This window comes from Oryza sativa, chromosome 11, assembly GCF_034140825.1.
Source record: "Oryza sativa Japonica Group chromosome 11, ASM3414082v1".
Lineage (NCBI taxonomy): Eukaryota > Viridiplantae > Streptophyta > Magnoliopsida > Poales > Poaceae > Oryza > Oryza sativa.
Window position 1 is genome coordinate 17,187,113 of NC_089045.1, and position 11,036 is coordinate 17,198,148.

General features: G+C 39.3%; 1 protein-coding gene and 1 pseudogene across 1 annotated transcript; both read right to left on the bottom strand.

The window, feature by feature from the left end:
* Window positions 1-187: 187 nt before the first annotated feature.
* LOC136354176 (protein FAR1-RELATED SEQUENCE 5-like) lies at window positions 188-3,030 on the bottom strand (annotated as a pseudogene).
* A 2,220-nt stretch (window positions 3,031-5,250) lies between these two features.
* On the bottom strand, window positions 5,251-6,380 carry LOC4350453 (dehydrin Rab16B-like). Its single transcript, NM_001423194.1, has 2 exons — window positions 6,007-6,380; window positions 5,251-5,911 (listed from the first exon to the last, which is right to left on the bottom strand). Exons 1-2 carry the CDS (start codon window positions 6,238-6,240, stop codon window positions 5,651-5,653), a joined length of 495 nt encoding a protein of 164 aa, NP_001410123.1. The 5' UTR covers window positions 6,241-6,380; the 3' UTR covers window positions 5,251-5,650.
* Window positions 6,381-11,036: the final 4,656 nt, after the last annotated feature.

An 11,036-nucleotide genomic window follows, 5' to 3' on the forward strand; every position in this document is an offset into this window, starting at 1 on the left:
GGGTTTCCAGAATTCCAGCTTTCAAACCAATCACAAGGAGCACCAAGGCTCTCAGCAGGCTGCTAAAAGGGTATCCAGATGCAGAGACAAAGAAGGTCTAGGCTGCTGGCACAGCAAAACTACAGTCTCATGTCAATAAATAATTGCCAAAGCACGACTACACCTTACATGTTCCATAATTTCCTATTTAATCAAAATGTAACTTCCGAGCAGCCATGGCATCTTGATCTAGTCCAAACAAAAGACTTGTATATTCTCCATGGATCGGAGGAGCAACCATAGTTGAAAAATCTTCATGCATATTATCATCAATGTTTGCATCAAAAGAGCCCTAATAAAAAAATGAAATTATTCAGGCCAAGTGCAGCTAAATGAATTATTGGAAGGAAAGCCAGATCATTAATCTTACAATCAATTCATCTGGATCTTGAATCATTTCTCCATTGTCTGTTGATTTCTTTGGATCTTCTCCTTTAGATTACAAATATAAAAGGGAATCAATATTACTAGCTAACAAGAGAGATGTAAAAAAATATTTTTAAGTGAGAAGCACTACCTTTTTTCTTAGCAGCATTTCCTTTCTTCCCTTTCTTCTTTAGAAGTACAGTTTTTGATCTTTTATTCTTTGGACCTTTTATGACCTGAGGAACTCTGATTGATACTTTACCTTTTAATATGTCTCCAACACATCCATTAGAACTTTCAGAAACCTCATAAGTTTTGGTGTGTATTTTGCTCAGTGAATTATCTGCTTCTAGGTCCAACTTGTCTATAGCTTTTTCCATATCATCAAGAAGTTCTTTTTGATACTGTGCAACAGATGTCGCCTTCCGAGAGATGCGCGCTGCATGCGTTCTCAAAGTTTCATTGTCACTTATTTGTTTCTTCTCAAAATAAAAACCTCTTTTTGCATATTTTGTCCATCTATTTAGTACATACTGAGTTGGCAAGATGAAAACCTCATTGATATTAAAGATTCGGAAAGATGAAAACCTCATTGATATTAAAGACTCGGAGAGCATGCTTGCACAATATACCTGTCAAACATGTAGAAATACTTTAAGCAAAATATATTGTGAACTATAGTGCAATTGAAAAATGCTTGTACATACCAATGCATTCATACATGTGACAAGAACATGTTATTGTTTTGTTCCTGGAATTCCATAGGCATCACCTTATAAGTCATGATTGACCCTTCAGATTTCAGGAATTTACATGAGAAAGAAAACTGCTCTTTAAAGTGTTCCTCAAATTCTGAATAAAGCCTTCTTGTATACAACTCAGCTGCAGTCTTCAGCATTGGTAAATCTCGAATATAAGTGACAGGGGTAGAGTGTCGTGATTTGTAGTCTGCATCCAACTCATTATCACGAAGACTCATTGCACACTTGTCGCATTCTTCTAGGAGTTTAGATAGGGAAAGCTTTCTACGAAACCTTTTCTTGAAAACATTGTTCATACCTTCACTCCTTTGAGTAGAGGTCATATCAGCAGTAAAAGAATCACGAAAGACAGCAGCCCAATGAACCCGCAACTTATATAGGTTCTACAACCATGAGTTCTCCTCAAGCTTATAACTACTCAACAACTCATTCCATTTCTTGTCGAAGTATGCCTCAGACCTTTCTTCGTAAACACAACTCTTAAAATCAGCAAGAAATTGAGGATGGTCAGCAATTACATGACTAAGATGTTTAGCAGCATTCTGATAAATGTGCCATATACAAAGACGGTGCCTTGTGTTTCGAAATACTATCCTTACTGCTGCTGCCATGGCAGCACATTGATCTGTGAAAATTGTGCTAGGATGCTTGCCTGACATTGCTGTTAGAAATGTGTTGAAAAGCCAAACAAATGATTCAATCATTTCACTATACAACAGTGCAGCCCCAAAAATAATTGTCTGCTTATGATGGTTGGTTCCAAGGAGGGGAGCAAAAGGCATTTCAAACTTTTTAGTCTGAAATGTGGTGTCAAATGACATAGCATCACCAAAGCATGCATAATCCATGATAGCTTGACCATCTGCCCAAAAGAAATTAGCTATCCGACCATCCTCCTGATCTACTTGTATGGCATAAAAAAAGTAGGATCCTCTAACTGCTTGTTTTTCAAATACTCCAGTAGCGTTTGTGCATCATTGGATGGCAAGTACTTCTTCTGCTCACGGCCAATCAAATTATTGCAATCCATCCGCGAGAATGGAACATTCTCAGCTCCTCCATACCATTGCTTGAAAAACTCATACACTTGGGCTGGTTGTATTCCAGCTTCTCGTATTTGACTGATTAGAAGTTTATCCGCCTCTATCACGTTGGGACCTCAACATGTGTTTCTTATTTGGACTAGCAAGATAGTGATTGTGCTCGAGGACAACCTTTTGCACTGTCCAAATTCCCTCACGACTTATACTGAATTGAACACGAGCATTGCAACACGTCCTTGTAGTAGCATTTTCTTTTGAAGTGACATGTGATGAGTGCTTTCCTCGTTCTCCTTGGTTACTGCAAACTATATGCTTCTGGTATATAGTCTTGACTGGTCTCAATCTTGTGGTGCTCTTTCTAATACTAAAACCAATTTTCCTGGCATATGAGTTGTACATATCATACGCATCATTTTCTGATTTGAAAGACATTCCAACTTGAGGTACTATTACAGATTGACCATTCATGTTATCCACCAACAGTATAATAAGAAAATTTTGAACGAATTACATATACCGATAATATATCAGATTGTTGTGAACAAGAAAGTTTGTTCGGAGCTATTTACCTCTGTTGGAGCTATTGTGGTTGCTGAACCTATCGAAGCATCTTCCATCGGCTCTGCTGAACCCATTGAAGCATCTTCCATTGGCTCGATGGTAGGAATTGAGGATAAAGGAAGGGCAATTGCATCAGCAGAACACGGCTCCAACATTGAGATTTCGACGATGCCATCTGACTCCGGTGTTAGGGTTGATCGTAGCACGGGATGCGACGAGGTCCTGCCGCCTATGGCCGGCTGCACGGCAGGGTCGTCCATGCTCTGAGCGGAATCGTCAAGCAGAGACGGCAAACATGGCTCGATCGTCGGTGCAGCAGGCAAGGAAACACACTAGATCGATCAATTGTTATGAACAAGAAAGAAGGAAGATCATAGGTCGCTCTGATGAAACAAGCGGTGGGCGCACGAAGCGGCAGATGAGAGCGACGATTCGACTTCAAGGTGCGGGCTTGCGGCTTGGACTCGTCGCGATAGGCATCGGCTCGGCTCCAACGAAATCGCAATAGACGCGGCTCGCGCGGGCGATAGCTGGACACGCATCGCTAGTTCGCGCGGTGCCGCACGAGAGGCTTGGTGCGGCACTGCCGGATAGAATTTTTTTCCCATTATGCCCGCCTCCCTCCTCTTCATTGCTCTTTGTGCCCTCTCTCTACCCCCCCCACCGGATTTTACGTTGCTATCGCTTTCCCTCCCTAATTCAATAGAGGAAAAGATAGAGAGAGAGAGAGAGTAGAGTAGAGAGAAGTTGGCTTGGCAAGAATTGAGAGCATAGCGGCTAAGTGTAATTTTTTCGCCACTGTGAACTTGAAGGGGTTAAATACAAACGAGTTTACTACTGCGGAGACGTGCATGTGGGTCCTTGAAACCGATTGCACAGAAGTGATTAAACTCATGCCCCTTGGGCAAAATAAATCGAGATGGTGTGCCTTGTTGGTGAAAGCGAAGAGTTTTGTTGGTTTACTTCCTAAGATCTGTCTAAATCATGTTGGAAGATGGGATAATAGAGTGCCTCATGAACTAGCTCGGTTAGCCAGAAGGACTAGACATAATGCGGTGTGAAGACTTGATGCTCCAACTTGTATTCATGATCTTGTCCCACGGGATTGTAATCACTCTATTTAGCCAGTAAAATTCACACCCTCCCTGAAAAAAAATAGAGCAATGGGGCTAAGAGTAATTTTTTTCGCCATTGTGAGCTTTGGAGGGGTTAAATGCAAACGAGTTTACTACTGTGAAGACGTGCACGTGGTCCTTAGATCTATCAAAGACGAGTTAGACTACATGTGACACATTAAATCAGGATCATGGATATATTTAGAACCTAACTGTGCGATTTATAAGTTCGATTGATCTAAATAACATCTTGATTAAAATATACGGATCAACCATGATATGGTAGAAATGGTCTTGTAAAACGAGATATGACTACGGTTGGACACGTACGCTGCTGCGTTCGCAAGCAGCTATTGTATCATGCGTGCCCTTATATTAGCTATATGCACCCTTCCATTCTCTCCACCTCCCTTTCTCCGTAAAACATAACAAATATAAAGATCATAAAAATATCATGCAATATGTACATACGAACTACATACTACTTAAAACTGAATAATACCAAATACAACAAGCAGTTATTATATCATGCGTGCTCTTGTCTTAGCTACATGCATCCTTCCATTCTCTTTACCTCTCTCCGTAAAAATCGAAACAAATAGTAATCACTAAAACATAACAAATATAAAGCTCATAAAAATACCATGCAATATTTACATAAAAAGTAGATACTACTTAAAACCGAATAATACCAAATACAACCCTTAAAAAAATAGTGAAACAATAAGAATACATTCAATAATTATAATCAATGTGTGAAAAATATGAAAACTTCTATCCAGAATGTTAAGAAATCTTAGAGCGATGTTCTGGTGCTATTAGTACAATGGTCTGGTGTTATTTACTTGTCGACGGGGGATAGCCGTAGACCGGATAAAAAAGTATTGAGATACGTTGATACGAGGATCTACACGATACGACATCAAAACCGAGAAAAATAGATATTATATTGGTTCAGATCCCACGTAAGGTAATAGCACTAATCCAGTTTATATGAGAGTACAAAGAGAACATATAAAGCCGCGATACCGACGAGATCCTTATCGAGAGGGATCGACGAGATCTCCCGACAGATTTAGCTTCGTGTAAACTATGGTAGATGTGTTGGCACTATGATTCTATGATGGTTAGCATCACTCATATTTCATCGCAAAATCATCGGAAAAGCAAAAAGAGAGGGAAAAAGGTTTAGTTACTACATAAATAACGAAATAGCGATTATACCCTTTCGTATTTTCTTTTTTCAATAATACCCTCCATATTTCTACTACTTTCCTTTTCCAATAATACCCATGTTATTGCTAATTGGGTTAGTATAAGAGATAGTACAAATGATCTAATCAGACGAAATCGACAGTTCATTTTGCTTAATTTCTACTACCAGAAAAGAGTAGTAGAGAGCACAGTGATAGGCTCCAAATTAATCTTATAATCAAGAAACACTTACACATGGGAGTTCCAATCAAAAAGGATGACTCGAAGCATGGCGTACCGTAGAATATTACGAAATTCACATGAAAATTCCAAAACAAAGTCACACACTTCACTAAAAACCTGTGTACACACACACCATACAAAGCTTGCAATGGCATCACAAGCTATAGGTACAACCCAACACGTGCGAACGCCCAAACAGTAGTACTATTCTCTTCGAGGACGCTATACACTGCAGTGCACGTCATTTATTCCGCAGATTAAAACGATAGATACTACTACACACATGACGACGTGTTGCCCCGGCTGTCAATTATATAAGCTTATTAATTTAGTGCTGGCCGGGCAGCTTCTCCTTGATCTTGTCCATGAATCCCTTCTTCTCGCCGGCGTTGCCGTACTCCGCACCGTGCACGCCGGTGCCGGCGCCGGTCATCCCGGCGTGGCCCTGCTGCCCGTACGCGCCGCCAGTGTTCCCCATCATCTGCTGCTGCTGGTGGTTGTTGCCCTTGTTGCCGCCGGGCAGCTTCTCCTTGATCTTCTCCTTGATTCCCTTCTTCCTCCTCCCTCCCATCCCGTCGTCCTCAGACGACTGCACAAACGCACACGAGTACAACTCAAATTAAATAAAGGAATTCAGAAGCGAGGCGATTAATTAGATTTATGAATGGACGACAGTGAACGTACCGAGCTGGAGCTTGAGCTGCCGGAGCGGTGGAGGATGCCGCCGGTCTTGTGGTCCTCCCTCGCCGGCTGGAACTGGCCGCCGGCGCCGGCGCCGGCATGACCTCCCATCCCCATCGCTCCGTGGCCTCCGCCGGGCGCGGTGGCGCCGCCGCCGTACTGGCCGGCGCCGACCGGGTTGCCGTACACGTCGACGCGGTCGGCGCCGTAGCCGTGCTGCCCCTGGTAGTTGTCCATCCTCTCAAGCAAATTAAAAGCTAATAACTCTCCGCTTAATTAGCTCTGGCTAGATCCCTGAACTCGTGTACCCAAGTGTTCCAGCTAGTGTTGTTGCTATCAGTAAGATGACTTGTGTCAAAGCCGTCGATCGATGCAGCAAAGCAGCTGGCCGGGGTGCCCTGCCATTTATACCGCGGCGAGACTGTGGGTTGTGTACGTGTGATCTCTCTACTGGAGTTAAAAAAAAATGGAAGCTTAATTTGGTCATCAGGAAGGAGGCCGTGGAAGATGGGGGTACGTGTGACGCATGGGTGAGCCGGGAGGCGGAGCTGGCAATATCGAGGGAATAAAGGCGGAGGAGGGACGTGTACGAGCTGCCTGCAGTAGCGCGTTGTGTCGGTGGTGCCACGCGGCAACCTGCTGCCACGTACTGTGTTTCCGTTGGGTTCTTCTGGACACTTTGTTATCTGTGTGGGGGAGATGACCGCGCGTGCTGCATGCATACCATCATATCCATGCAGATGGATAGAGATGGATAAGAAGACATGCACGTGTTCGATATCTGTTGTGGCCGGTGGGGGAACGAGCGATCGTGATGATACGGAGTTCACGGATGCCCGGTGGACTATCGCCGCATCGGGGAAGGACGACGACTCGTCGACAAGGATGTGTTTTGAGGTATGACTGAGGCCAGGTTTAAAGTTCCCAAAATTTTTTTCTCAAAACCATTGCACAAATCTTTAATACATAGAACATTAAATACATACTTAAATTAAAAAAACTAATTGCACAGTTAGAAGAGAAATCGCGAGAAGAATCTTTTGAGCCTAATTCGTTCATGATTAGCTATAAGTGCTACAGTAACCCACATGTACTAATGACGAATTAATTAGGCTAAAAAGATTCGTCCCGTGGTTTTCAGGCGATTTTTTATTCGTGTCCGAAAATCTCTTCTGACATCCGATCAAACATCCGATGTGATAGCTAAAAAATTTTCATTTCGCGAACTAAACAGACCATAAGTTAGAAACGTATATCTTCTGGCACATGGCACGTAAATCGATGAGATAGATTAGCATATAATTAATTATGTATTAGTTAACATATAAAAATAGATCAGTATGAATTTTTTAAATAATTTTCTATAGAAAAAATATTAGAAAAAACAAAACGTTAAGTCTATTAACAATCATATATTATATTTATTATACAAAGTTTATTAAACTTTATTTAAACGCTCTTAAGCCGTCATTTGGCACACTAATAAATTAGAGCAAGTCCTATAAGTTACAAGAAGCAAAAAGGTTATTGATATAATCATTGATTTTCAGTTAAATAAATGGTCCTATAATTTTATACTATTAGATTAAATCTATTTAAATAGAAACTCAAAGTAACCCAAAGTACCCCATCCTATCAGGCACATCAATCCCCGTGCGATGAAGAATTGAACACACATACGTACCGGCCTCTGCCTCTCTTTTCCTTCTAATTTTCTAGGATAAACTCAAACAAAGAAACAATCAAAATTTAAATTCAATAATCCTTTGCGTCGGTCGCTCGGGGGAGGGAGAAAAATTGGGCGCTCCCTCCCCCCGCGACGGGCTCTGCCTCCTGGGCCCCACCAGTGCCCCTACCCCCTGCCACGTGTCTCCACCACATACTCCATTGCAACAAATCACCCACATATTTTGGAAACACTCTATTAAGGGAATTCGTTTTATTTTTTGTTTCACTAAAAATGTTTCACCTAGTGCACTCATAATGTTTCACTATGTATGAATAAAATGTTGCAGTGAATTGAAACTTTTTTTTCAACAAATCACACACATATTATGGAAACCCTCTATTAAGAAAATCTGTTTCATCCTTTGTTGCACCAAAAATGTTTCACCTAGTGTACTCGTGATGTTTAAATATATATAGATTAAATGTTGTAGTGAATTCAAGCATTTTTTCGCTATTTGCTAAAACATTGTTTTTATATAAGGTGAAACAACGGTCGATTTAAACGATTGAAACATTTTCGATCTACTTAGTGAAACAATTCTGATATACTTGGTGAAACAACGTGAAATATTTAAAAATAATTCAATAATAAGCTAAAAAAATTTTCATCGGAATATATCCATGTGCAGTCTTGTTTTAAAGATTTAATTGCAACGAATTTAATGGTGCAATCGGATTATAATTTGGTTAAAATAATTTAAAAGAAAAAATAGTTAAAATAGTTTTGCATGCATGCATGCATGCGTGCTGACGTCAGCTGACGTGAGCGTCCGATTTTTCCCACCCAAGATCGGGCGCCCGACGCGTAGTGCCCTCCATTTAAATTAAGTCCCATATGTTTTAAGTTGTATATTCAATTATGAATATGCATGTATGGACCATTATTTTATTTATAATTAGCTCAACAATTTAAGACATAAAATCCTGCAAACGCTCCTAAGCTACACGTGACACTGTAATAAATTTGAGAACAAAATTTGTATTTTAAAAGCAATAGCCGAATTTAAATATTTGAGTCCATAGTCCAGGTTCTACCACCAGCAAAGACCTCGAAACCATGTTAGGTACTCTAGGATAGAACCCGACGGAGGCAGATCTGGACGATTAGCAAAGTGGAAGCGGATGCCGGCAACATCGGCTTCTAGGAGAGTTCCTGAGCCTAATAGCATTCAAGATGATTAGATGGCCAAGGACTCCGAGGAAGAGCTGCAGGAATGGTTCCATGTCTTCAACAAAAACCAGAAGCCGGCTTCATCTCCATTGTCGAGCTCTGCCACGGCCAGAATCCGGCGGAGGCGAGGCTGCAGGACATGATCAACAAGGTGGACACCGACGACAGTGGCAACATCGATTTCCATCAGAGTTTGTGGCCCTAATGGCGCATTCGATGATTAGATAAAAGGACAAGGACTCCTCGATGGAGGCGTTCAGCGTGTTCGACAAAGACCAGAAGACGACTTTATCTCCGTGCTATGCTTCATCACATCATAGCCAATGCATTGAAAGAGGCTCAGCGATGAGGATGTCAGCGAGATTATCTGTGAGATGAATACCGTAATTTTGACAAATTGACCCTTTGAGAAAACTTATTTTAAGAATAGACCATGCCAAAAACTTATTATAAAAATAGGCCGTTGACTCAGAGGTGTAACGTTTTAGCGCCATACATATTAACGCTGATATTTCATCCGAGCTAGCAAAAATTGGCCAGGTCAGAAGGAGTCAACGCCATTCAATTCAGCGCTGAGCTATTTACTATCTAAAATTTCGGAGGTAAACAACGATGGTAGATCTACTACGAGGAATTTGTAATTAATTTCAGAAAAAAATTAAAAGAAGCATTAAAAGATAAAATAAAATCTTCACTAAAATTGTAAATAAAAATATAATAAGAGTCCATGTAGAATATATATAAATATTTGAAATTCGAAATAATAAAATAAGTTTTAAAAGAAGAACAAAAATACAACACAACACAATACAATTTTGAAATCCCACAAAATAAATTTATAAAAAAATAAAAAAAATGAAATTAAAATCACTCACTCACTAAATTCAAAATAAAAAAAATATAATTTTAAAGAACTTTGCTATTTTTATTAATTCACATCCATGCATTAATCAATTAAAGAGAGGAATAGCAATAAAAGTTTCTCGAAGAGATTTAAAAAAGAGTGACGATGAACATTCAGTTAAAAACGAAAAATGCCTCATTTAATTTGGATTTATTTTTGTTAAGCCTATTTACAAGAGAAAACATTCAGTTAAAAAGGAAAAATGCCTCATTTAATTTGGATTTATTTTGTTAAACCTATTTACAAGACAAACTAATATGCATGCCTACACGAATACGAGGGCTACCCTAGTTCTTAAATAGAAATTATTAGGTATAGAAACTCTATGCATAAAATTTTTAAACCAGATTAGAAAAATGTCATAAAAATAAAAAAAAGAGAAAAGATATTAGGCCGTTCCTTTACACTCTCTAGTCTAGGACCACATATGTGCATGATGGTAACAAAACGACAAAATCTACAAAACGGGAAACGGATCAAGTCTAGCAAAAACCAATAAAAAATGAGCAATTCTAGCGTGAAGAGGTACCATTGGTAACATGAGATACCAAAATTTGATACCTCATAAAATCTCGGTACCGAGGGGTATCAAATTTATCTCTACTATTATAAAAATTGAAAATGTTTATGCAGTCCGTCATCTATGTTTGAGTCGATTATAAAAATTAAAGATGTTTCTGTGATTCGTCATCCATATTTGAGTTGGTTTTAATTTTATGTTTTTGTTTTAGTCTATATCTCTTCTCTACTATTATAAAAATTAAAAATGTTTTTGCTGGTATTTTGATACGTCATCCGTGTATGAGTCGGTTTTTAAGTTCGTTTCCATTTGGAAATACATATTCGTATTTGAGTCGGTAATCTATATCTCTTCTCTATCTCTACTACTATAAATATAAAAATTGAAGATGCTTTTGCCGGTATTTTGGTACGTCATCCGTGTATAAGTCAGTTTTTAAGTTCATTTGCTTTTGGAAATATATCTCCATATTTGAGTCGGTTTTTAAGAGCATTCACTTTGATAATACATAAGAAATCATATAAGAAATATGTTTAAAAAAACTCGTATGCTAATTTGAGATGATCGGACTCTTAACTGTAGCTCATGATTTTCTAAAAATATATCCCAAGCGAACTGCTACAGTAAATCGCATCTTAACTAAACCATATAATAATAATAAACCATATAACAATAATAAGATAAAATATACTTCACCAGTTACAATGGAT